The sequence below is a fragment of the Sebastes fasciatus genome, chromosome 2 (genome assembly GCF_043250625.1).
Source record: "Sebastes fasciatus isolate fSebFas1 chromosome 2, fSebFas1.pri, whole genome shotgun sequence".
Lineage (NCBI taxonomy): Eukaryota > Metazoa > Chordata > Actinopteri > Perciformes > Sebastidae > Sebastes > Sebastes fasciatus.
The window spans coordinates 42,370,386-42,397,878 of NC_133796.1; the positions used below are offsets into that span (position 1 = coordinate 42,370,386).

At 40.5% G+C, this 27,493-nt stretch overlaps 2 protein-coding genes across 4 annotated transcripts in view; one reads left to right on the forward strand and one right to left on the reverse strand.

Annotated features, from left to right (window-relative positions):
• The first annotated feature begins 78 nt into the window (after positions 1-78).
• Positions 79-23,420, forward strand: LOC141760891 (troponin T, fast skeletal muscle isoforms-like). 3 transcript variants are annotated; one of them, XM_074623994.1, is made up of 12 exons: positions 79-292; positions 6,746-6,763; positions 7,003-7,023; positions 7,617-7,635; positions 7,730-7,769; positions 13,913-14,029; positions 14,238-14,315; positions 18,222-18,335; positions 18,446-18,555; positions 19,046-19,136; positions 21,370-21,410; positions 23,064-23,420. In XM_074623994.1, exons 1-12 carry the CDS (start codon positions 94-96, stop codon positions 23,098-23,100), a joined length of 885 nt encoding a protein of 294 aa, XP_074480095.1. In that variant the 5' UTR covers positions 79-93; the 3' UTR covers positions 23,101-23,420. The 3 variants fall into 3 exon arrangements, with proteins under 3 accessions (XP_074480095.1, XP_074480103.1, XP_074480113.1); XM_074624002.1 differs by lacking the exon at positions 7,003-7,023; XM_074624012.1 differs by lacking the exons at positions 6,746-6,763; positions 7,003-7,023.
• Positions 23,421-25,844: 2,424 nt separating this feature from the next.
• The window catches only part of LOC141760910 (myoblast determination protein 1 homolog), a 3,463-nt gene continuing 1,814 nt past the window's right edge, over positions 25,845-27,493 (reverse strand). The window contains exons 2-3 of the mRNA XM_074624023.1: positions 27,330-27,399; positions 25,845-26,274 (exon numbers count right to left, since the gene is read on the reverse strand). Of these exons, the coding sequence (XP_074480124.1) occupies positions 26,081-26,274; positions 27,330-27,399 (264 nt within the window). The 3' untranslated portion in view covers positions 25,845-26,080. The remainder of the gene's footprint in view (positions 26,275-27,329; positions 27,400-27,493) is intronic.

A 27,493-nucleotide genomic window follows, 5' to 3' on the forward strand; every position in this document is an offset into this window, starting at 1 on the left:
CTCATCATCATGTGTTTCTCTCTCTCCAGCAGCTCTGTCCCTCGCTCACCCATTCATCCTCTCTGTAACTAAAGTAATCTCTCACTTTTTGTCATGTCTGTGGTCTTCATTAACGGCCTTCTTCGACACCCTCCCTCTTCCCGGTGGTTTGGTGCATGCTGCGTGCCCCTAGCCCAGGAGGAGGTAGTAGAAGTAGAAGTAGCCCCTGAGGCGGAGGCCCAGGTAGAAGCAGAGCCAGAGGTAGAGCCTGAACCAGAACCAGAGCCAGAGGAGGTGGTGCAGCAGGAGGAAGGTACGTGGCATGGGCAGTCCGTTCACCGTTCTCCTGCAGGACATTCAGCACTCTGCTCCGTAGGATAGACAGTCCTGTCAGCATCAACACGCTGCAAAACATATCCTGCCTGACAAGTCAAGAGTCTTAAAGGACAGTTAGGCATGATTCCAGTTTTTGCTCATCTTTTATATTTTTACGTCTTTCCCGTGTTTTTACCTTTTAAAAGATATTTTATAATAGATCATAATTTTTTAATCAAATCATCATTTCCCAGGTCAAAAATGAACTTTCAAACTCAAGATTAGATTCATTTCAATTCCACCTTTCAAGAAAATAAGTGGACTCATTCACTTCAGTCAGTAGAGATTAGTGTACTTAGTGTGAAGGAGAAGCCTACAATTGTGTTTCGCAAAGTTGCACTTATGATTTACTTATTTTCTTCTCCAAATGAAATGTTTGAGCTATGCATTCTTCTAATTAGGCTCTTCCTCAGAACTCAGGACTCCACCTAAAGTCAGTAGAAAAGAACTAGATCTTACAGTTACAACATGGATGGATTACTGAACGGGCCTACATGGGTAAAAGCAGAATAGCCACAGAGATGCAATAACTACAAAAAGATACAAAACGACTACACAAGAGACTCAAAGTTACTACAAAGAGACACAAGATGACTAAAAATAGATGTGGAATAATCACAGAATGCAAAACGACTAAAAATAGATGGCACTCAGAGAGCGATCACAGATCCCAGCTCCCAGCTGGCGGTACCGTGAGGTGGTCGGCTTGTTATTAACACGGTGTGTTTCCGTGTAACGTATCGGCGGATGCCTCTCTCATTCAGCAGCCTTGTTATGTCTGTATAACGTTACACTACGTTGTCTCTCATCCCGTCATCTATGTCATCGCTTTGTTCTTTCTCACCGCGGACGGACAGCAGCTCCCGCACACACATCCACACACGTATCTCTCTGCTCTCAGAAAGAGGCGGGGCCAGACGTCATCAGTTACACTGCGTATGTGTTATACCCTGTGGTCTTAATGCTCAGGCTGATTGGAATTCTTAAAAAATGATCGTGGGCTTTTGGAGTAATTCTGCTAACAGACAGACAGACAGACAGACTGACACCGATGAAAACATAATGTCCTTCCAAGGCCTTTGGACTTGAACGACTACAACTGACCCACAATGACTACAGAGACACAAAACGACCACATAGAAACGACTAAATATAGATGCAATATGACCACAAAGAGATGCAAAATGACTAAACATAGATGCATAGGTGATCCTATATAGACAGGGAGGGGGGCCTCTTACATGTCTGTGCCCAGGGGACTCTCTCTTATGTCTCATAATCCGTCCATAAGTTACAGTACAGAGTTTAAATAGATTTTTAAATAGGTGCCCAGTCATGTCATCACTCTGAGGTACAACCTATGACAGCATTTTAAACTTTGAAGCAGTAATTAAAAATTGACAAAGAATTGTTTTACATTTTGATTTTGACAGCCTGTTTAGCTGGGGAAATTATTGGAACCATGTCAGTAATAAAAGCAGTGTTTTTTGAGGTTTGGGACTTATCAGCACTTATCTGAGACACTACATTTATTTGATATTTTTATATCTATAAATTTGCCTATAAATGAGGCACTTGAGTCTACTGTTGCTCCTCTATTTACTCCTAATATTTAGTAATTTACTCATAATTCAGGGTTGTTTTCGGAGTAGATAAGTTGGTTTTAAAGTAATGTAAAATTGTAAGGGAATGCTAGAAAAGAGCAGAAACTCTAATCATACTGTAACTGGTGTTTCCTTGACGCAGTGAAAGAAATCTGTGTGTGGTGATATTGTCCAGTTCAGAGTCGTATTGTCTGACAGTGCTGCATATCACCCTCAACTGACAGATTTGATTTCACTCCTTCTAAATAAAAACATTTGAAGACTCAATTGTCTTGTTAGGTTTGATCATGTTGCCGTTCACTGATCTAGTCCCCCTTTAGCATCGCTTTAGCCCTCTTCACTGGTGTTACCTTCTCTCCATAACCGCCCAGTATGACCCAGTATATCTGCAGATAATAATTTATGAAATATGAGGATGCATTCCCAGCAGGAGCAGATGGTATTAATACTTTGGAGGAACAAAACAACATACACAAAACCCACGTGTTATCTACTGTAGCTAAATATAGCTGCAGCATGGTCCAAACCAAATATTAAGCCAATTTAATGGTTCAGAGAGTTTAAATCTGCTGCCAGTATCCACTACAGCCTTTCATATGGAACAGAGAAGTTACACCCCCCCCCACCCCCGTGTTAAAGAAAACAAAGCTGCAAAACAGGCCAGATTACACATTATTCATTTAGACGAACCTCGGACAACGGTTGATTTATCATTATGTACACATCTCTTTATCTAGTCAACATATTGCCTCGCACACATTCATGACAAATTTGGTTGACTCTATTGCCTTGCACCACTACTAAGGAATAGCAAAAACATAATTTTGTTAATTAATTCCAGTGTTTTGAATATTGCAGCCACTAGAGGCCACTAGTGAGGCAAAGCACACCAGCAGTTGGTGTAAACCATAGACGGTATATAAAGAGGGACACGTCTCCACTTCCTCCCACTGTACACAAGTGAAGCTAGAATATCCCCGGATATCTTGACATCTTGACGTCATTTGGAGCCAGAGTCTCCGCAGTAGTAAACAGGCGGTGGTGCTGCGGTATCAAGGTCACCCGCCCGAAGCAATCACGAGCTGAGCACGGCCGCAGCTTGTCATCAAGAGAGATTCACAGCTGCCAATCATGACGTCTCACCCCCTTTTTACAGCATCAAATAACTAATTAAAATTTAAAAACACTTAATCATACATCAGCGTGATTAGAACTACCTAAAATTACGGAAACCATCTTTGGAAAAATGTATTTGGCGTGTACTTTAACTTTTTAGTTTGGCCCATGTCCCATCCATTAACATAGATGGGGTGGCCTTTATGACCTATACTGCAGCCAGCCACCAGGGGGCGATCCGGATGTTTTGGCTTCACTTTTGGGGAGATCTCATGTCGTCCATCTTTATATACTATACAGTCTATGGTGTAGACTGGTATGCATTGTTTTCTTTTTTAAATAATATTTCATTTAGATTTCTTAATATATACAATATTTATTTATTTACTTAATAGGGACAGAGCAAGTTAATTAACATCAGTATAGAAATACAAGCTGTAAACATGCCGGAGTTAGCAAGAATGCTAATTTATATCAGTAGTCCTTAGGCGGTAACAAAACAAAAGCATTATTCATCATCATTACACTTCCCACATCAACAAAACAAAAACCCACAATGTTAACAACAAAGAAAAACAAGACATACAACAACAACACCCATTTACTCCACACATCCAACCAATAAGCTCAACCTCAGTATCTTCATATCTGAAGCCTGTACTACCAAGCAGGATTTGTGGTTAGCGAGGTAACTTCCGGTTTAACCCTTCAGGGGGTTTCTACCCCGGTAAGAAATGAACCACCATCCTTGGATGGTGGTTCATTTCTTACCGGGGTAGATCGCCCTAATTTATGAAATGTTTTCTTTCATCAGCTTTCCTTCCTGCATTTGCCAGCTGTGTTACTGTTAGTCTGGATTATGTGTTTAACTTCCTCGTATTTGTCTAATATTATAGTTTGCTCTTCATTTGTAAAACATGCCGCTCTGCTGACAGTAGACTGGTGCATATTTGCGATTGGTCATATTCTGTAAACACCGCCCCGTTCATGTGAACGCGCTCATAGCCAGACTGAGAAACCCTGGGTTGATTTACCGAGTTGATAACCACCGTCGAGGGACCGCTTAGCAGGAATGGGGTTGTTAGAGTTAGTTAAACCAGATAAGGAGAAGATACCCTGGGTAGGTTGGACTGGCTTTGTAGTACAGGCCTCTGGTCAACTTAAATTAAATATGTTAAATATAAATAAACATACACATGCATCATATATAACTCTTTGAATACCATTCATCTCTATCGAGCCCCCCCCCCCCCCTCCCCCCCTTTTATCCTTCAATCAACTGATACTTCAGACAAAAACCTCAAACCAGGCTTTAGTATAAAGGCCATGTTTTGTATGCTTATAGTACTTCTCCCCATTAATTTCAAATTGAGTTAATTCATTCTTTCAATACTCATTGTTTTCTATGTAGTCATGCACACCTGCAGCATCAGCAGCGGGACACTCAGCGTCAACACGCATCCAAAAGCAGCAGTTTTATCACATTTGCTCCCCGGGTGGGCGTGGCATGACAAGGCCAGTGTGTGTTGCACTTTAGTCTCGTTCTAATGAAGAAACCTAAAGTGCCTTTTGGTGTCTTCGGGCTCCTCGAAGAACTCCTGTTTTTCTTTTTTTTATAGAGTGCACTTTAGCAAACATTTGGGCTTTGCTTCATAAAATGTCCACAGTTATCACATCACATCACATCACATCACCATCAGTGTTAGCTGACACAACAAACAAACATGTTGTCCTGTTTCCAGCATTATTGTCAGATGTGTGTTTTGAATATGTGCATATAAATGTTTAAAGGGAGAAGAAGAAAATCTGCTGCTTTTACATGAATCAACTGCCCCGCCCCTCTATCCTTGTTCATGTCTCATTTGGCTGTTAATGAAAGGATAATGGGTAATCTCAGAAAGGATGATGGGTAATCTCAGTCATGTAAAAGCGTCTTCTTCTTTGCCTCCCTTCATGTCCATGTTTAGCATCTTTCTTTCCATGTTGTAGATGAAAAGTGAGACTGGCAAACTGCTCTAAAGCATTTACATTGGGGTGTTGTGATACAAAGCATTCATCCTCACTATTCAAGTCTTTTGTTTGCTTGAATGCATTTTTAATCTGTGCAAACTGTTCCACACAGATGGAGACACTGCAGAAGTCCCAAGCTTCACTGTACGTCCGCTGTACTAATGCTTTGATTTCACTGCTTCATCAGTTTCCCTTTAGAAAAGTTTTGCTCCATTTCAGGAAGGAACGATAAATCTGCATTAAGCAATTGCTGACCACTTGTATGGAAGATTTACGATGCTTAAATGAAAACCAAATCAAACAAAGAAAATAAAAGTTAAATTAAATACACATGGTAATTTGTATTTCCTTTGTATGCATTTACTGTCATAATTAAATGAAGAATGTGTTAAAAGGCATGGAAAAGTCACAACACTTCATTCACTTATTTAAGGCAAATGGCTAATTAATTGCCCGTTCTGCTTATATTTTTCATTTAATTATGACAGAGTTAATACATGCATTAAAGGGAAATAAAAATGACATTGTGTATTATATATAACTTTTTTTCCTCATTTTGTTTTCATTTAGTCATTGTAAATCTTCCATAGAGTGCAGAAAGAGCCCAAAACAAACCAAATCAAACCACTGATTTACCAAATTAGAATGGTTAGCAGGTTAGCAGGTTAGCATTGAATTGTGTATTTATTTTTCTCTCCAAGAGTTGAATTGAAAGTCCAGTTTACATTGTCGTTTTAGTCAACAGTGAACTTTGGAGTCATAGGAGTGCCATAAAAAATAATAAATCTGTATAAGAATAAATTACTGTGGAAATATAAAGACAAATAATAGAATATAAAAGAATGATTATAAGCATTTTCATTTATCTTTATGTTTATTTGTTCATTTCTGTATATATTTAATTGTGTATTTTTTTAAATATATAATTATTTATGTATTGCACATAAATTGCTCTATTTTGTTTTTAAAATAGAGTGTATGTTTGCAGGAATTGACGACTCAGCCTAAAAATAAATAAATGTCATTATAGAAAAATGTTTTTTTTTTGTAAATATACAGAAAAAATTGTAATTTATATGCAAAATTAAATAAATATACATTTAAAAATGTATATATAAATAAATAAATACAAAAATAAATGAACAAATAATAAATGAAAATGCTTATAATTATTATTTTATGTTTTGTTATTTGTCTTTATATTTCCACAATTATTTATGTATTTACTTATTTATTCCTCCTTATATTTCCACATTTATTTTCTTATTCTTTTACAGATTTATTCTTTTTAAACCACTACCATGTTTGATGTGAAATCCTCGTAATGTTCATTCTAACCCGATCAGGCCATACAGTCTGGAAAATAAAGATTTCATTAAGAAGTTCACATAAACGTCTTACTAATATCAAAATAAAACCTCAGGGATGTTAGGAAGTTAGGAAAGTACGAGCTGCCTGCTGTGTTATTGCAGGATTAATGCACGACATGGGACTTCTGCAGTGGCTGCCTCTGCTTGTACATTAATTTAAGAGTATGAACACCCCAAGTTGGTAAATGTGCTTCTTAAGCTGTGCATCGTAAAGAGGACAGGAGCAGGCTGACCAGTCCGACCACTAATGATTTCTGTTCTGCTCTTGCTTTGGACGCTTGCTGCATGCAGACGGCTATGAAGAGGAAGGTATGTTGGTTTGTATTCTTCTCTGTTCTTCTGATTGGACCTGTTTCTCTGTTTCCCTGTCGGCCAGGGACTCTTTCACACCTTGCCACACATGAATAATTTTATCCAATGATCTTCTTTGAGAGAAAGGCAGAATTTGAAGGAACAGGGGCAAGGATTCAGAAATGCTGAGTCGTGGTCACGGGGCCCTAATGCTCATCTGTGCTTCTTCTCTTTTTTGCATGAATGTGTCCTGCCAGTGGACGAGGGAGATCAAGATGGTAGTTTGTATTTCCTGCTGAGTCGCTGTTGCTTTGCTTGCGTTTTTCTTCCCGTGTTGTCTGTTTTTAAGTGTGAGGGTTGGTTATTTGTTCCTGATAAAATCCCAGCTGTGTTTTTTGCCATGCACATCAATTAACAGTAATTACACTGTCAAAACTCCCTGTTGTGAAACGTGTGCGATGATGTTCAGAAAATTAAACTTGTAAATAGTTTATGTTGTGATTTATGGCACACACCGTGGCACACATCCTGATTAGCACCTCAAATGTCTCTGATTATATTGGTTTGATTTACACACTAATGCACAACAAATTAACACATAATCAATAGAAAAAGCAGGTAACACTGTGTACTTACAGCACTTAAAACAGGAGTTGTGCCACTGATGATGAAAAGTGTTGCTATGTTGAAACTTTGATCTACTGGAGGTGTGAAACAACTTGTAGCTCTGAGATGTGACTCAGTTTGTCCACATGGATCTTCCCGCTCACATTAACCAGCAGCCTTTTAGTCTCTCTCCATGTTTATGTCTCTAACATTTTCATCTCTCTCTTCGCTCCCTGTGGCTATTTAAATGCTGAAAAAACAACAGAGGAAAAGCCAAAGTTCAAGTGAGTATATTTACTCTCTTCCATCACATTTTCACATTGCTGGCAGATTTAAGTTACTTATTGTTATAATTTGAATGTTATTGTCCTTCAACAGACCTCCGAAGATCCCCGATGGAGAGAAAATGGACTTTGATGTGAGTTGACGTGTTTTTGTTGACTCATGTTTATCCAGGGAAAGACACATGAATATGTCCTCTAATGCTTACGTGCAGTAGTGGAATGTAACAAAAGTACATTTACTCTAGTGCTGTACTTAAAGGTCCAGTGTGTAGGATTTCAGAGGATATATTAGCAGAAATGGAACATAATATTCATAACTATGTTTTCATTAGTGTATAATCACCCAAAACTGAGAATTGTTGTGTTTCTGTTAGCTTAGAATGAGTCCTTCATGTCTACATAGGGAACGGGTCCTCTTCACGAAGTCCACCATGTTGCTCCGCCATGTTTCTACAGTAGCTCAGAATGGACAAACCAAACTCTGGCTCTGGAGAGAGACTGTCACATTTTTATGTTACCTCAAGGCCACCATATTTCTCTGACACGCTTGTGAAACTGCGGTAACGTGAACCGCAGTTTGCAAAACCGTCGTACCACCAGCCTGTACCTTTAAGTACAAATTTGAGGGAGTATTTCTTTTCATGCCACTTTCTACTTCTACTCCACTTCATTTTATTTTGCCCTTTTTATCAGCTACATTTATCCAACAGCTTTAGTAACTAGTTACTTAAGATTTTTGCATGCAAAACTTATGAATAGCCTATAAAAGAAAAAATAATTGGCAACTATTTTAATAACTGTTCACGTACTTTTTTTAAATGTTGTTTTAATAATGTTTAGTTATAATCACACTATATCCTGAATTTTTACAAATCAAATAATCAATCGATTAATGGAAAAAATAATCAGCAGATTAATCCATAATGAAAATAATCATTAGTTAATAGTTCAAAATGAGCTCCGCCTCAATGGAGGACGGAACCTACCAAAATAAAAAATATAGATAAATGAATCAATAAATAGATAAATATGCCATTAAATGAACCAAATATAATATTAAAAATACATTTTGGCATTGATAAATTGATAAAATGTGACAGAAATGAATATTTCTGTTTTAATTTGCTTGTATACTTTTGATTACCCTATTTATCTCCTCTTCTATATAATTTTATTATTTATTTATCACTCTCTCATCTTCAAGCGCTTATCCAGGGTTGGGTCGCGGGGGCAACAGCTCCAGCAGCGGCTCTACTCCGAGTCCCGCACGGATGACTGAGCTTCTCACCCTATCTCTAAGGGAGACGCCAGCCACCCTCCTGAGAAAACCCATTTCGGACGCTTGTTCCCGCGATCTAGTTCTTTCGATCATGACCCAGTCCTCATGACCATAGGTGAGAGTAGGAACGAAGATTGACCGGTAGATCGAGGGCTCAGCTCTCTTTTTGTCACAACGGTGCAGTAAAGCGAATGCAATATTAACCCCTCCCTCGCTCTGCTATGATTCTCAGGCCAATCTCACATTCCATAGTTCCCTCACTCGCGAACAAGGCCCCGAGGTACTTGAACTCCTTCACTTGGAGTAAGAACTCATTCCCTACCCGGAGTAGGCAATCCATCGGTTGAGAATCATGGCCTCAGATTTAGAGGTGCTGATCCTCATCCCAGCTGCTTCACACTCGGCTGCGAACCGATCCAGCGAGTGCTGGAGGTCACAGACCGATGATGCCAACAGGACCACATCATCTGCAAAAAGCAGCGATAAGATCCTCAGCACACCGAACTGCAAACTCTCCTCCCCCTGACTACGCCTCGATATCAATGAATATCACCAACAGGATTGGTGACAAAGCGCAGCCCTGGCGGAGGCCAACCCCCACCGGAAACGAGTCCGACTTACTGCAGAGAACCCGAACACAGCTCTCACTTTGGGCGTACAGAGATTGGATGGCCCTGAGAAGTGACCCCCTCAAACCATACTCCCACAGCACCCCCCACAGTATCTCCCGGGGGACCCGGTCATACAGTATGCCTTCTCCAAGTCCACAAAACACATGTAGACTGGATAGGCATACTACCAGAACCCCTCCAGGATCCTTGCAAGAGCCCTGGCGAGAGCTGTCTGTTGTTCCACGGCCAGGACGGAATCCGGATTGTTCCTCTTCGATGTAAGGTTTGACTATCGGCTGAACCCTCCTTTCGAGCACCTTGGAGTAGACTTTACCAGGGAGGCTGAGTAGTGTGATACTCCTGTAATTGGCACACACTCTCTGGTCCCCCTTTTTGAACAGGGGAACCACCACCCCGGTCTGCCACTCCTTAGGCACAGTCACCAACTTCCACGCAGTGTTGAAGAGACGTGTCATCCAAGACAGCCCCTCCACACCCAAAGCTTTCAGCATTTCTGGACGGATCTCATCAATCCCCAAGGCTTTGCCACTATGGAGTTGTTTGACTACCTCAGTGACTTCCACCAGGGAAATTGATGATGATCCCCCATCAGCTTCCAGCACTGCCTCTACAATAGAAGGCGTAATAGTCAGATTCAGGAGTTCCTCAAAGTGCTTCTTCCACCGCACGATTACCTCCTCAGTTGAGGTCAACAGTGTCCCATCCTTACTGTACACAGCTTGGATGGTTCCACGTTTCCTCCTCCTGAGGTGCCGGACGGTTTTCCAGAAGCACCTTGGTGCGGACCGCAAGTCCTTCTCCATGGCTGCTCCAGGTCCTCCCACACCCTCTGCTTTGCCTCCTTCACGGCAGTGGCTGCTGCCCTTCGGGTCTGTTGGTACCTTGCAACTGCCTGCCCTCCGAGATAACATATCCCGGAAGGACTCCTTCTTCAGTCAGACGGCTTCCTTGACCGCCGGTGTCTACCACGGTGTTCGAGGGTTGCCGCCCCTTGAGGCACCCAAGACCTTTAGACCACAGCTCACCAACGCAGCTTTAGCAATGGAAGCTTTGAACACTCGGGTTCAATGCCCCCAACCTCCACAGGGATGCCAGAAAAGCTCCGCCGGAGGTGTGAGTTGAAGATCTCTTGGACAGGGGCCTCCTCCAGATGTTCCCAGTTCACCCGCACTACCCGTTTGGGCTTACCAGGTCTGTCCAGGGTCTTCCCCCACCCTCTGACGCAACTCACCACCAGATGGTGATCAGTTGACAGCTCCGCCCCTGTCCACAACATGTGGCCTCAGATCAGATGATATGATCACAAAATCGATCATCGACCTTCAGCCTAGGATACTCTGGTTCCATGTACACTTATGAGCATCCTTAAGTGTGAACATGGTGTTCGTTATGGACAGTCCATGACTAGCACAGAAGTCCAGTAACAAACAACCACTCTGGTTTAGATCAGGGAGGCCATTCCTCCCAATCACGCCTCTCCAGGTGCCTCCATCGTTGCCCACGTGCGCGTTGAAGTCTCCAGCAGAATTATTGAGACCCCTACTGGAGCCCCATGCAGGACTCCATTCAGGGTCTCCAAGAAGGCTGAATACTCAAACTGCTGTTCGGTGTATATGCACAGACAACAGTGCATATACTGTATGCACTGTATGCACAACAGTGCATATACCGCCTCCCATAACCCGAAGGCGTAGGGAGGCGACCCTCTCGTCCACCGGGGTAAAATCCAACATAGCGGCACTCAACCGGGGATTTGTGAGTATCCCCACACTATCCCCAGAGAAGAGAACTCAAGGAGCACGGTTCCAGAACCGAGGCTGTGAGTAGAGGTAAGCCCCACCAGATCTAACTGATAGCGCTCCACCTCCCACACAAGCTCCGGCTCCTTCCCCCACAGAGAGGTGACATTCCATGTCCCCAGAGCCAGCCTCTGTCGCCCGGGTCTAGTCCGTCGAGGACCCTGGCCTTCACTGCCACCCGTGTGGCAGAGCACCCCGACCCCAGCGGTTCCTCCTGCAGGTGCTGAGCCCCCCACGTCGCTTTTTCAAGGCTCCGTGGCAAGCATGGCCACCAGGTGTTCGCTGACGGGCCAGAGGAGAAGTCACCCGGCCCCGGGCTTCCTCTGGGCCAGGTAACTCCCCCTCTGCCTTGTTTATTCTTAAGGGTTTTATGAACCATTCTTAGTCTGGCCCCTTGCCTGAGACTACCAAGAGCACCAGGCTCCGGACAACACAGCCCTCAGGGTCATAGGGACACACAAACCTCTCCATCACGTTACGGTGATGGTTCCTGGAGAGGATTTATTTCTCTATTTATTTATTTGTTTATTTTTATTAACTTTTAAATCTAAGTATCTATGTATGCTCTTTTTTTTATTTTGGTAGGTTCCATCCTCCATACACCTCAACCAACTACAGCAGTAAAATCTTGCTTTTACATTAATGCATGAGTAATTATAATCTAATGATATCATATATAAAAGTATAACAGTCACAGGGGACATTTTTATACTTTTAATACTTTAAAGTAATAATCTCAAAGATTTTCATAGTACATTTTCCTGATTATATTTACTTACATACTTTTACTAAAGTAACATTTTCAATGCAGGACTTTTACTTGCAACAGAGTATTTTCAGAGTTTTAGTACAGTAGTACTTTTACTTAAGTAAAAGATCTGAATACTTCCTCCACCACTGCTTACACGACTGCCATGTGACAGTATACAATTGGCATGTGACCTCAGTGGCTCTCTATGCGATATTCTTCATTATTCTTCTTTTTACTCCTTTGTGACCCACAACTCTGCTGCCCTCCCTTCAATCAGACTCACGTCGCTCCTCCACCAGCGCTCTCCATTTTCCCTACACATGTCAGAATGGCAACAGTGCTGAAGAGTTGCTCTTTGATGAGGATTGTGCCACCATGCAACCAGAGCATGGATAATAATAACAGTGAACAAGTGTAAAAGAAAGCTGGGTTAGGGTGAGAGGACAAACAGTTTTGCACTTTTAAAAAGTTTTGTCCTTTGCGTCCAACCCATTCTCGTGAGCACCTTAAGTGAATTTCTTCAAATTTGGCACAAACATCCACTTGAATTCAAGGATGAACTGATCAGAATTTGGTTGTCAAAGTTCAAGGTCATTGGGACCTCACAAAACACATTTTTGATCATAACTCAAGAATTCATAGATAGATAGATAGATAGATAGATAGATAGATAGATAGATAGATAGATAGATACTTTATTGATCCCAAAGGAAAATTAGGCATCCAGTAGCTTAAACAACACATCACAATGTGGCAGCCTGGAGATTAACACTTCTCAGTCACTGCCAAAGACATCAAGAGCTCCCAGCAAGCATGCTGATGCTGCGGGAACCAACGCATGGGCATCGATCGCAGGGACGTCCCACACCAACACACATGGACGTACTGAGGAGTGATGCTGGATAGTGCTGGCGAGCTAGCCAGATGTATGGTGGACTGAGACAGCTGGAAGCTCCTCTTGAAAGCCCGTCTGGGGACGACCCAATGATATCAATTCCGATAGTTGTATTATCACTCTTTCCATCCACCACTATTGGTTTTGTGTTATCAGTCCTACTTGTATTAGCTATTACAGCTGCTAGGCTACTATTGTGGCTGCTTCTCTATCTCTCTATCTCTCTATCTCTCTCTCTCTCTCTCTCTCTCTCTCTCTCTCTCTCTCACTCTCTCTCTATCTATCTATCTATCCCCCCAGCCGGTCTCGGCAGATGGCCGCCCGCCCTGCGCCCGGTTCTGCTCCAGGTTTCTTCCCAGTAATCGGGGAGTTTTTCCTGGCCACAGTGCACTTGGTGGATCCTGTTGGGTCTCTAAACTATGGTGTACGGTCATAGACCTGCTCTATATATAGAGTGTCTTGAGATAACTTCTGTTGTGATTTGACGCTATACAAAAATAAATTGATTTGATTTGATTTGATTTGATCCAACACCAATACACCTTAAAATGAGATAAAACAAACATCATATGCTAATTATGACAATTTCACACAAATGTCCAATAGGATAAAATAGTGAATAGTGATAAAAGTGACATTTTGAACAGACATTGATGTAAACTGCAACTTGACTGGTTGGTGGAGGCATACAACCACAAGGCGCTAATTCTAGTCTTACTGGTCCTTGTGTTTGTATTTACTAAGAACATTGTAACCACAGAGAAGATAACTAACCAAAAACCTGCACTCATCATCTCCAGCCAGTCTTAGGAGTGTTTCTTGTTCACTTCCAGAGGCCAAATTTTTTGAATCAGTGGGTTTGAAGCCAACAACCTCTGGCCTGTCTGTTAGTGACTCTTGTCTCCTGTCTTCCTCTTATAGGACCTCCAGAAGAAACGTCAGAACAAAGACCTGATTGAGCTGCAGTCGCTGATCGACGCTCACTTCGAGTGCAGGAAGAAGGAGGAGGAGGAACTCATTGGTCTCAAAGAAAGAATTGTGAGATTTTACCCAAACAAAAAACGTACAATACACATCAAAACCTGCATTGGTGTTTCTATACTGTATGCACTACTTTCATGGGGATTTTAAAGATAATAGTAGTCCAAGATATGTGGAAATAAACCCCCAAAAACTAAAGCTTGAGCTTCATTTCTGCAAATGGCAGAAAGCTTTGCAGCATTGTGTTTTGATTTTGCGTTTTCAGGAGAAGCGTCGCCATGAGCGGGCCGAGCAGCAGAGGATTCGTTCTGAGAAGGATAAAGAGCGGCAAGCCAGGCGGGAGGTACGTTTTCATAACCTGTAACTTCATTATGTTCATTCTTTCAACAGAACTGTTCAAATAGATTAACTTAGAATAGATTCACCTTTACAAATACCCATAAGTAGTCACTTCCAGTAAAAGCTTCTGACTGTGGAAAACACAATATTGGATTTGAAGAGTAACTGAACAGCAGGCTGAAAAGTAGTAGTATCTGGTTAGAGTTTCAAGTATGTTGCAAACATAGAAATAGAACAGTAGGAGAACAGACATTGAACTGTTTTCTGTGGTCATTTGACTGGTACAACTGAAAATGGTGATTGTTATCTCCGCCAAGGTCGAAAGGCCTGGGAAGGAGGTTATGTTTTCACCTGTGTTGCTTTGTTGGTTTGTTGGTTTGGTCTGTTTGTTTTTTGTTGGTTTGTTGGTTTGTTGGTTTGTCCGTTTGGAGGATTACTCCAAAAGTCCTCGATGGATTTGAATGAAATTTTTTGGCGGGGTGGGGTGTAGCACAATGAACAATCCATTAGATTTTGGTGGCAACACCACAGGCTTTAAGACATGTGCAGTGTAACTTATGACGCGTTCATGACGCGTCACCCAGCCTCTTTCCTTCTGCCAGCAGAGAGGGACAGAGACAGAGCAGGGGGTGGAGGGAGGAGGGGACACCTATAGATTCGGCGTTTTTTCACATTAAACTCGGTGAAATTCCAGTTGAGTTGGACCACAGCACACTTGGTGATTGTTGGAAAGAGTAACGACGACAGTTTAAGTGAGTTTTATTTAGTTTCTGTCCAGTTTGAATGAAGTGTTTTACGATGCTCCGCTACGTACAGCTGATCTCAACATAAACTAAAATACACGTGGATGATGGCAAGCTGCACAGAGAGGGGGGTGGAGGTCTGCGCTCTCCGAGTGCCATTCTAGTTCTTAGTTGTTATGGTGACAACACACGTCAGTACAGATCATGGATGTATAAAGAGAACTGGAACTCTGTCCGGGTTCTGCCCCCGGGCCGTCCGCCCGAGTTCCCAGACTCTGTCCCAGTTCTGCCCCCGGGTCGTCCGCCCGAATTCCCAGACTCTGTCCCGGTTTTGCCTCCGGGCCATCCGCCCGAGTTCCCAGACTCTGTCCCGGTTCTGCCCCCGGGTCATCTGCCGGAGTTTCCCGGCTCTGTCTCTGCTCTGCCCCCGGGCCGTCCGCCCGAGTTCCCAGGCTCTGTCCCGGTTTTGTTGGTTTGGTCTGTTTGTTTTTTGTTGGTTTGTTGGTTTGTTGGTTTGTCCGTTTGGAGGATTACTCCAAAAGTCCTCGATGGATTTGAATGAAATTTTTTGGCGGGGTGGGGTGTAGCACAATGAACAATCCATTAGATTTTGGTGGCAACACCACAGGCTTTAAGACATGTGCAGTGTAACTTATGACGCGTTCATGACGCGTCACCCAGCCTCTTTCCTTCTGCCAGCAGAGAGGGACAGAGACAGAGCAGGGGGTGGAGGGAGGAGGGGACACCTATAGATTCGGCGTTTTTTCACATTAAACTCGGTGAAATTCCAGTTGAGTTGGACCACAGCACACTTGGTGATTGTTGGAAAGAGTAACGACGACAGTTTAAGTGAGTTTTATTTAGTTTCTGTCCAGTTTGAATGAAGTGTTTTACGATGCTCCGCTACGTACAGCTGATCTCAACATAAACTAAAATACACGTGGATGATGGCAAGCTGCACAGAGAGGGGGGTGGAGGTCTGCGCTCTCCGAGTGCCATTCTAGTTCTTAGTTGTTATGGTGACAACACACGTCAGTACAGATCATGGATGTATAAAGAGAACTGGATACAGCGTTGGAGGCGGGCTCCCGTTCATTCCTATGAGAGTTGCTCAGCAGAGCATGAAGCCAAAATGGCTCGACTGCAGAGTGATAAAGTACCCGGATCATCTGGCAATCTTTGGCAACCATTGGGCCCATGGAGTAGGCGCAGTGGTGTTTCCTTTAACCCCACCTCCAAGCCCTCGCTACAGCCTCAGCCTGGGTCTCATTCAAATGAACGGACGGAGGAAGGAAATAACTCTGGATTCAGCTATTAGTGCATTTTTTTAGTTAGTGCTAATTCCACCATGTTTTAATGCTACACTGGTTACAAAAACGAGCTGAACAAAGTTGTCACTCATCTGGCGATAGCAATGTGCTTTCCTCCGCTATGACAAGTGTGTGAATGAAGCTTTAAGTTGTTAAATTGTACTCATTAGCTCTGGCTCGCTATGCTTCATAACGTTACTACTCCACTGCTCGTTTTAGTCGTTAGTCGTTGCAAAACTTCACTTCAGTGAGTCCACGACCTGCCGTAAGACCATTTAGTTTTTATGGAAGTCAGCAACGGTATATATAAAAATGGCTGCCGCTCTGACCATCCTGTTACGTTGATTTGAAAGGGAATGTCTGTTCTACTCTTATTCTGTAGCTGCATCTCATTTCATAATTTTTCGCCTCCTCATCTCCTCGATCCTCCGGCTGTGACCCGGAAATCGATCTCAGTCCTCCATCTTGAAGGACGTCCCAATTCATAAAATGCGCATTGAGGTGCGAGGATCGAGGAGCGAGGAGGCTTGCTGGAGGAGCTATGAGCGAGGATACACCAGTGCATCCTCCAGTGTCTCCTCCACCGAAGTTTATCACCGATCGACACACTCCCTTATTGGATATCAGTTATTGATTGGACGCTGCTGCTGATCGGTTTGATCTGATACATCAACATCACTGGAGTTTCATACCAGAGTGAAGACAGATCAGAGATTAAAAGATTTATAGTTTAGTTGTCTTCTGATTCACCATCTAACCAGTGTTAATTGTAGGTGTTCCAGCAGCAGAAGGACCTGCAGTATCTCTGCTTCACACACCATCACTGAAGGAGTCTGACACTGAGAGAGGTTCATAACAGCCCTCAAACAACTTTCTTCATTTATTTGAAAGAGATTTCTTTTCATGATCTGTTATTTCCCCCATTAACTTTTATTAAGTATCCAGTTAAAGTCAGAGAGAGAAGGAGGGTCTGTCTTTTACACCTTTTACATCATTTATCCTCATTTCCATTCAGTCACATGTGAAGCTGATAATTCCTGAGCGTCGGGTTTGATATGAGTTACATCATTTACGTTTTCCCTGAAACATTCACACTAATACATAACTTCTACTGTCAGAATATAAATTAATACTGACGGTAATAATAAATAAATAATATAAAGATATTGTGCCAGTAGAGATGGTTCCTGGTCCTTTAAGCAGGACTCAGTCCACAGTAGAAATACAGACTGCGGCTGTTATTCATGTGCAGGTGTTTGTTCAACAGGTAACAGGCTACATAGATGAAACACTGCTGCTCTGATAACTCTGTTTCTTTATTAGTATTAGTACAGTTCAGACATAAACAGCTGTTGAAGCCGACTGACAGCTGATCCAGCTGCGATCAGCTGCTGCTGTCATCAGAAACGGACGTCGCTTCACGTGACACTTCAGAGGAAACAACGTCTCATGTCTCTAAAAACATATTTCCTCATTTCCTCTCTCCTCGAGTCTTTTCCTCTCCTCCTCCGCTCGCATCTCCCGTGGGCGGGACTAAGACGCGAGGAGAAGAGTCGAGGAGAGGAGTCAAGCCGTATAAAAGAACAAATGGGAAAGACCCTACTTCTATGCTGCACATCTCACCACACCTAGCAGTGATGTCAGAGTGCACTGAGTACATATCTACATCACAGCAACAATGTGATAAGTTCAATCACTGGCGCAAAAACAACATTTTCAGATGCTGTTAAGTTACTCTTTAAACTTTGTATGGACAGAAGTGGCAAAAATGAAAAAATAAAACCAGTCAACACCCAAGTGGTTGTCTTTCCGCTCGTCATGCTGTCGAATTGTGATATTTTGAAATAAATTTTACAGGCTGAGCGGCAGAGAAAGGAGGACGCTGACGCCCACAGAAAGGCTGAGGATGAATCCAAGAAGAAGATAGCGTTGAGCAGCATGGGATCAGGCTACAGCAGCCACCTGCAGAAGGTAGTTTTCATTTCTTTTGTTTATTTTCTTTGTCGTTGTTGTGATTTCAAATTGTTGCTTCAACCTCCTGCAAAACAAGAAGCAACATTAAGCTGGTCAGATTTTTCCAGGTCGAGCAGAAGAGAGGCAAGAAGCAGACTGAAAGAGAAAAGAAGAAGAAGATCATGGCAGACAGATGCAAACCCCTGAGCGTTGACGGTTTCAGCGAGGACAAACTGAGGTAACCCATAGGACGAAGCAACGAGTCACAGTCTAGATTATACAGCAGTGACAACACAGAGAGCGTTCGTCAGTCATTGTGTTTTGGGGTACAATCATGATTTGAGGAGCAGATAAATAAACACTAAACAACCCAACAACTACACATGAGCACACCTGGAAAATATTTCTTAATCATTCATCACAAACTCATTTTTAAAAATAATTTGACACCAATAAACAATACACCCCATGCAACTCCAGGACTTGCCTGAGAGACATCACATTTTGAAGTTTTCTTCAGTATCAAAGTAATCTTAGTGATAGTTGTCTGTACATCCATGGGTGCACTGCAAACAGGAACAGCTAATAACTAATTTGGCATACTATTAATGGGGCCAGTTTGCCAAAATGTAAACAAGTTTAGGGCTCAGACTCACTTGCAGGAAGCGACATGTCATTTTCAGCTGCTGCAGAAGATTGTTCATTGGTTCCTGGGTTGTGTTTGTCAGGGAAAAGGCGAAGGAGCTGTGGGAATGGCTGCACAGCCTGGAGGAAATTAAATACGACCACTGTGACAAGCTCAAGAGACAGAGATATGAGGTCAGTGAGGAAATGCTGCAACACACTCTTGTATGTGGATGTTTCTCCTCCAGTGGGACGGATAGCTCGGCCCACTTACAGTATACAAGAGAAGCAGAGTTTGGTTTCTGGCACAACTTCAACTTTTTCCAGGATGCATGTGGAATGGAAAAAGTCTGAAGAGGTCAAAACTCCAACAACACTTGTAGTATAAAGAACTTTATTGTCAGACCAACTCATTTTAATACAGACAATAAAACATGCAACATCAAAGACTAAAATGTAAAAATTGTAAAACTACTTCTGAAGTTTTCTTTTCTTTTCAGTCTGTTATTTTTTGATCCACCCATACACCGCGACCTTTTTGCTGCTTTTTATAGTTCCTGGTTCACGATTACGTGAATTACACACAAATTGTTTTTGTTGGACACACACGAATTACACAGCGAACAGTGTAAGAGACCAGCCTGCCCTGGTCCATGATGAGAGGTCAAATTCATATCTGTTTTCTACACATTGCTATGCTAATGTTTACATTCAAGTTCATATTTAGTTGTGTATCAAAAGTGCTTTCTAGAGTATTTCAGGTAACACACAGGATCACTTCTTTTGTTATTTAAATAATGATATGTGGTCAAAACAGTAAGAAAAATGGAAATTACTGTTATTACCTCCCCTAAGGCCAAAGCCTTAGGGGAGGTAATAACAGTAATTTCCATTTTTCTTACTGGCCTAGGAAGGAGGTTATGGTAAATGGACTTGCATATATACAGCGCTTTTCTAGTCTTCCGACCACTCAAAGCTCTTTACACTATATGTCAGCATTCACCAATTCACACACACATGGTAGAGGCTGCTAAGGTGCCAACTTTGCCCACCAGGATCTAATCTAAATACTCAATCACACACCGATGGCTATGGCTTTGGGAGCAATTTGGGGTTAAGTGTCTTGTTCAAGGACACATCGACATGTTACCCGGTAGCAGCCGAGGATCGAACCACCGACCTGCCGATTGGTGGACAACCTGCTGAGCCACAGTCGCCCTCTGTTATGTTGTGTTTACACCGGCGATAGTGTGTTTGTTTGTTAGTTTGTTTGTTGGTTTGTTTGTTTGTTTGTTGGTTTGTTTGTTTGTTTGTTTGTTTGTTTGTTTGTTAGTTAGTTTGTTTGTTTGTTTGTTTGTTTGTTTGTTTGTTGGTTGGTTTGTTTGTTTGTTTGTTTGTTGGTTTGTTTGTTAGTTTGTTTGTTGGTTTGTTTGTTTGTTGGTTTGTTGGTTTGTTTGTTTGTTTGTTGGTTTGTTGGTTTGTTTGTTAGTTTGTTTGTTGGTTTGTTAGTTTGTTTGTTAGTTTGTTTGTTGGTTTGTTTGTTGGTTTGTTTGTTTGTTTGTTAGTTTGTTTGTTGGTTTGTTGGTTTGTCCGTTTTGAGGATTACTCCAAAAGTCTGTGATGGATTTGAATTACATTTTTTGGAGGGGTGGGATGTTGCACAATGAACAATCCATTAGATATTGGTGGTGATCCGGATCATGATCTGGCTTCATGAATTTTTTTTTATACATCTAATACATCACAACACCTCAGGCTTTAGGACATGCGCAGTGTAACTGATGACGCGTTCATGATGCGTCACCCAGCCTCTTTCCTTCTGCCTGCAGAGGGACAGAGAGAGAGCGGAGGGGTGGAGGGAGGGGGGGGGGGGGGGGGGCACCTGTAGATTCTGCGTTTTTTCACATTAAACTCGGTGAAATTCCAGTTGAGTTGGACCAAAGCACACTTGGTGATTGTTGGAAAGAGTAACGACGACAGTTTTAATTTTATTTAGTTTCTGTCCATTTTGAATGAAGTGTTTTACGATGCTCCGCTACATACAGCTGATCTCAACATAAACAACAATACACGTGGAAGAGGGCGCAAGCTGCACCTACTAATAGTAGGTCTGCGCTCTCCGAGTGCCATTGTAGTTGTTACTGTTATCATTACTGAAATGACTTTAGTTGTTGGGGTTAGCCTTCAGTTTACTACTGTTGTTGGACCAAGGATAAGAAAAGGAAGAATATGCTCGTGTTTGTCCTTTTTGTGTAAATCTCACATTGACACTCTGTACTGGTAAAATCAGACCACATTTCTCTCCCTACTACTCAGTTTTAGGCAAGGGTTGTATGTTGCAGCTTTAAACAGAGAATCTGAAAGTCCTGAAGGTGTGCCGGTTAGATATCTACTGTGTCTGCTTCAAACACAGCTGTTTGTCTTCCAGGTGATCTCTCTCAGAAACCGCATCGATGAGCTGCAGAAACAGTAAGTCACTCAATAAAAACACCAAGCATTCACAGACAATCAAAGAAACTCTGCATCCCTACATACTAGATATTTATTCTGTCACATTCAGCATGTTCACACTGAAAAAATTACAAAACAATCAAACATCTAAATCCAAATTTAGACACTCTTTGTGTGATGTTGAAACTATGAAAAGAAATTGAATACAAAAATAAAAGATATACTAATAAATCTTGAACATAATATATTTAATATAACCATTTGTATGTCCTTTATGTTTATTCAACAATTATGGAGTTATAGGAGTGCCATAAAAAGAATAAAACTGTAAAAGAATAAGAAATGAATGTGGAAATATAAAGAGGAATAAATTAATTAATAAAGAAATATGGAAATATTAAACAAAAAATTAAATATAAAAGAATAATTATCAGCATTTGCATTTATTTTCACATTTATTTGTTAATTTATTTCTGTTTTTATTTATTTATTAATATATATATAAAAATATATATTTATTTATTTATTTTTGCATTTATTTTTGTATTTTGTTCTGTATGCATGTAATTACAAAAAAATATTTATTTAGTTTTATATACTGTCATTTATTATCATTATTTTCATCCCTTTGCTTTTCCTTGTTCTTTTCCTTATTGCTTTTACTATTCCTTGAAGGGCCAAGCAGTCAATCAACTGGCTTTGGGAGGCCTTCCTGCCCAGGCTGCACAGATATTTACTCTATTTTAAATAAATTAGAGTAATTTAATGTAAAATAAAATATATATATATATATATATATCATATATTAAAAAAATGCAGAAATGAATATATACAGAAATAAATTAATAATTACATTTTAAGCTTATAATTATTCTTTTATATCATATTGTCTTTATATTGCCATCTTTATTTATTCTTTTATTTATTTCTCTTTATATTTCCACATGTATTTTCTTATTGTTTTACAAATCTTTTCTTTTCTATGACTCCATAGACAAAAGAAGTATTTAGATCTTTTACTCAAGTAAAAATAGCAATACTGCAGTTTAATGAGCCATTTCAGAATAATATATATTATATTACTGGATTATAGTTATTGATTCATTAATATGTTCATCACTTCATCACAAAATACAACATTTCTTTCTGAAATGTAGTGGAGTAGAAGTATAAAGTTGCATAAAATGGCAATACTGAAGTAAAGTACAAGTAGGTTACCTCAAAATTGTACTTAAGTACAGTACTTGTACTAGTAACTAGTAGTTTCATTTCACCACTGAATATTCTTATTTATTTACTTGTTTATTTTTACTTTTTCTCTCACAAAGTCCGCCTTCAATTTGACATCACATTGTTATGGTGTAATAATGATTATGGCTGAATTTAGGAAGATTTAATTTGTAATAATAATTGTTGTTATTTATACATTACTAATAATGTCATGTTAAATATAAACCCATTGCAGGTCCATAACTAGTCGGTCTCTGTTTGGACACTAGAGGGCGATGTAGCTTAACAAATTGGTCCAGTAGTTTGTTTATTTCTCATCCGGTGCTCTCTTCTGTTATACATTGAATATTTGTATCTATACATCTGTACTATTCAACTAAAAGCCACTATAAAGGATCACTGTGCTCATCTGACTCTGTTTTTGCACTTTGCGTTTTGCAGCAGCAAGAAGGGAGCCGCCTCCCGCCGCAGGAAGTGAGCGGCTGCTGAGTGATGGACAGCCCAGACAGGAGGCGCCTCCACTCAGCTACAACAGCGGCTCCAGACCCCGGAGACAACCGGAGCTCCGGGACATCTGGACGTCTTAGTGTTTGCTCCATTGTTTTCTGGATGAATTTAGCTCTAATAATAAAGACATTTTAAAAATGTCATCACTGTGTTTGTGTAAAAAAAAAAAAAAAAGATTCAGACAATAAAATGCCAGAATTATGGATCCTCCAGCCTGCATGTGTGTATCAATCAATCATCTGTTTGATCGATCTAATTGATTAGCTTCCTGTGAATAAACAGTAGATTCGTGCTGTTAAATTGTATTTTTTGACTGTTTAACAAACCTGCATCTGAAAGGAATGATATTTTAAAAAATAGCCTACTATTTGAGGACAGGACCTGCCAAAAATAAACGAATGATAATAAATAAATGACTTGATAAATAAATAAATCTATCATTAAATGTAGCAAAAATAATATTAAAAATAAATGTAGCCATTAATCAATTAATTGATAAAAAAGAATGTGTCATAAATTGATATTTCTGTTTCAATTTACTTCTTTATTTATCTTTGTAATAATTCCCTTGTTTATTTACTCTCTGGTTTATTTTTCCCTTTTATGTATTTGTGTATTTATTTTATGCATTAATCTTTGTAATTATTTTTGATTTATTTTCTTTATTATTTTTTTTAATTTATTCTTAAATGCATGTATTTATTTATGTATTTTTGCATTAATCTTTGTAATTATTTTTGATTTATTTTCTGTACACATTTATGTATTTATTCTTTATGCATGTATTTATTTATGTATTTTTGCATGTATTTATTTATTTGGTGCAGTTTTTCTGCATGAAATGCAAAGGGAAAATCGTGCATAAATAAATAAATGCACCAATACATAAATAAATACATGCATTTAAAAATAAATATGAAAAAAATGCATCTAAAAATTAATAAATATAAATACATAAACAAAAGGGAAAATTAAACCAAAGACTAAATATATAATGGAATAAATACAAAAATAAACAAAGAAGCAAATTAAAACAGAAATATCAAGTTCTGTCACATTTGATAAATTAATTAATGGCTACATGTATTTAATAATTATTATTTGCTACACTTAATGACATTATTTATATATTCAGTCATTTATTTATTTATTCATTTATTTTTTTTATTTTGGCAGGTTCCGTCCTCCATATTGTTCAGCCTACATGCAATTCCATATTAACAGTCTACTTCTAAAATGTTTTGCAGTCAATTGCACAAATCAGGGGTGAAAGTAACATAATCACAGTCTTTGTAGTACACGGTTTAGTGTACTTCTACTTTTTAAAGGTATCCTTTAAAAACAGTAATTTTACGTGTACATGAGTACTTTTTTATTACAAGCCTACTTCGCTACATTTCAAGTCCCATCAAAGTAAATGTTCAACTGTCTGTCTGTTCACCTGTCTGTCTGTTCACGTGTCTGTCTGTTCACCTGTCTGCCTGTTCACCTATCTGCCTGTTCACCTGTCTGTCTGTTCACCTGTCTGCCTGTTCACCTGTCTGTCTGTTCACCTGTCTGTCTGTTCACCTGTCTGCCTGTTCACCTGTCTGTCTGTTCACCTGTCTGTCTGTTCACGTGTCTGTCTGTTCACCTGTCTGTCTGTTTACCTGTCTGTCTGTTCACGTGTCTGTTTGTTCACCTGTCTGCCTGTTCACCTGTCTGTCTGTTCACCTGTCTGTTTACCTGTCTGTCTGTTCACCTCTCTATCTGTTAACCTGTCTGTCTGTTTACCTGTCTGTCTGTTCACCTGTCTGTCTGTTCACCTGTCAGCCTGTTTACTTGTCTGTCTGTTAACCTGTCTGTCTGTTTACCTATCTGTCTGTTTACCTGTCTGTCTGTTCACCTGTCTGTCTGTTCACCTGTCTGTCTGTTTACCTGTCTGCCTGTTCACCTGTCTGTCTGTTCACCTGTCTGTCTGTTTACCTGTCTGCCTGTTTACTTGTCTGTCTGTTCACCTGTCTGTCTGTTCACCTGTCTGTTTACCTGTCTGTCTGTTCACCTCTCTATCTGTTAACCTGTCTGTCTGTTCACCTCTCTATCTGTTTACCTGTCTGTCTGTTTACCTATCTGTCTGTTTACCTGTCTGTCTGTTCACCTGTCTGTCTGTTTACCTGTCTGCCTGTTTACTTGTCTGTCTGTTCACCTGTCTGTCTGTTCACCTGTCTGTTTACCTGTCTGTCTGTTCACCTCTCTATCTGTTAACCTGTCTGTCTGTTCACCTCTCTATCTGTTTACCTGTCTGTCTGTTTACCTATCTGTCTGTTTACCTGTCTGTCTGTTCACCTGTCTGTCTGTTTACCTGTCTGCCTGTTTACTTGTCTGTCTGTTCACCTGTCTGTCTGTCTGTCTGTTCACTTGTCTGCCTGTTTACTTGTCCGTCTCTTTACTTGTCCGTCTCTTTACTTGTCTGTCTGTTTACCTGTCTGTCTGTCCACATGTCTGTCTGTTTACCTGTCTGTCTGTTCACCTGTCTGTCAGTCCACCTGTCTGTCTGTTCACCTGTCTGTCTGTTCACCTATCTGTCATTTAGACTAAATGAAAGCCATTGAAGGATTTTACTGAATATAAATATTTCTTTATTAAAATGTCATTCACTCATAAATATTATATAGAAACATATGACACAACAATCGCAGCATTCCTTTAGTGTGTGTGTGTGTGTGTGTGTGTGTGTGTGTGTGTGTGTGTGTGTGTGTGTGTGTGTGTGTGTGTGTGTGTGGTATGAACAAGCAGCTCTTATATACAGATGTATAAAATGGTCCTCAGTTATAAACTGTATCTGCAGCAGAAGTCAGTCAGGAAAATGTGCCAGCCGTCTTCAAATGTTCAAAACTGGACTCAAACTTCAGGAAAATAAAGTTGTTATTTTTTGGCGTTTTGTGGAATAGGAGTCGTCGGCTCCGTCAGGTTCAGAGCAGCTCGTAGATGCTGTTGGGCTCAGCAGAGGAACTGGAGCCCGCAGGGCTGTTCTGAGGGGATTCGGGGCCCCGGGGGACTACGCTGTCACCCGGAGGGGCCACAGCTGGATCTGTGCTGATCCGCTCTACGATGCTGGACAAACAGTCCAAACTGGAAATGAGCGACGGTTTACTGCTGCTGGAATCTGCGAGAAAAGAAACAGACAACATTAGTTTGTTGGCCAGAGGGGGTCATTTTAAAAGAGAATGTAGACAAAATCTACATTTGAACTGCAATAGAAATGGTCCACCAGTCCCTAAATTGGTAGTTTTTCTTATTGTGATGTCATTAGGAGTATCTTAAATTGCTTTATATCCCTAAGAGCTGTAGCCCTACAACCTAAGCTAAAAGGTTATGTCAGCCAATAAACTATAATAATTGACAAAAGTAAAGAAATTGTGTCATAAATAAACAAAAGACACAAAAATCTGATGTTTTTAACATAAAATGTTACTAAATAAACACACAAAACATATTGATCCAAAAGATTTCTAAATGTAGAAACATGAACACAATTTTTATAGGCAGAACAACTGCAAAGGCGGTTTGATAGTTTTGTTACGCATGTAACGTAACGTAATGACGTCATCACAAGCATACAACATGATGTTGCAAAAGACAGAAGCCTTAGCTTTCCACTGCAAAAACAATGAATGGAATGGATTTAAAAGGCATCATGCAAACAGCGATCTACGGGGAAATCTGGCACCACCGCGCATTGTCACTGCGTTTTGTCCCATATGTAACGTAATTACGTCATCACGAGCATTCAACATGATGACTCGAAAGATGGCAGCCTTAGCTTTCCGCTGGAAAAAGAATGAACGCTCTACCTATTATGGTTTTTATTTTACATCAATTTAAACAGAATAATGCAAACAGAGGTCCGTTTTTAAAGGGTTAAAGGAGAAAGCAGAAAGCTGAGAGTGAAACGCAAGAGTTTTTCAAAGGAGCGGCAAGTTACTTTAAATTACAGTATATTAAAAGACAAATTTGTGATATTAATTAAGAATAGTCATATTTAAAAAGGAAAAATTGGTCAAATCAAAGAAGAATAGTAACATTAAAAGAGAAAGTATTTAAGTACAAACACGACATCAGAAATGAATCATATTAAAACAGAAACTGGTCAAATGAAAAGTGAGACAGCTCCTGATTATATATATACTGTATATATATAATAGGAGTGACAGAACTGACCATCTGTGTGGCTGCAGGAGGAACCATCACTGTTCTCACTTCTGGTGGAACACGGAGAGATGAAATCCATCTGGAAACACAGATCAATAAAGTCAATTTCAGTCAATGAACCAAACATTAATGATCAATTAGTGGACACAATGTTTGAGGAGAGGAACGATGCG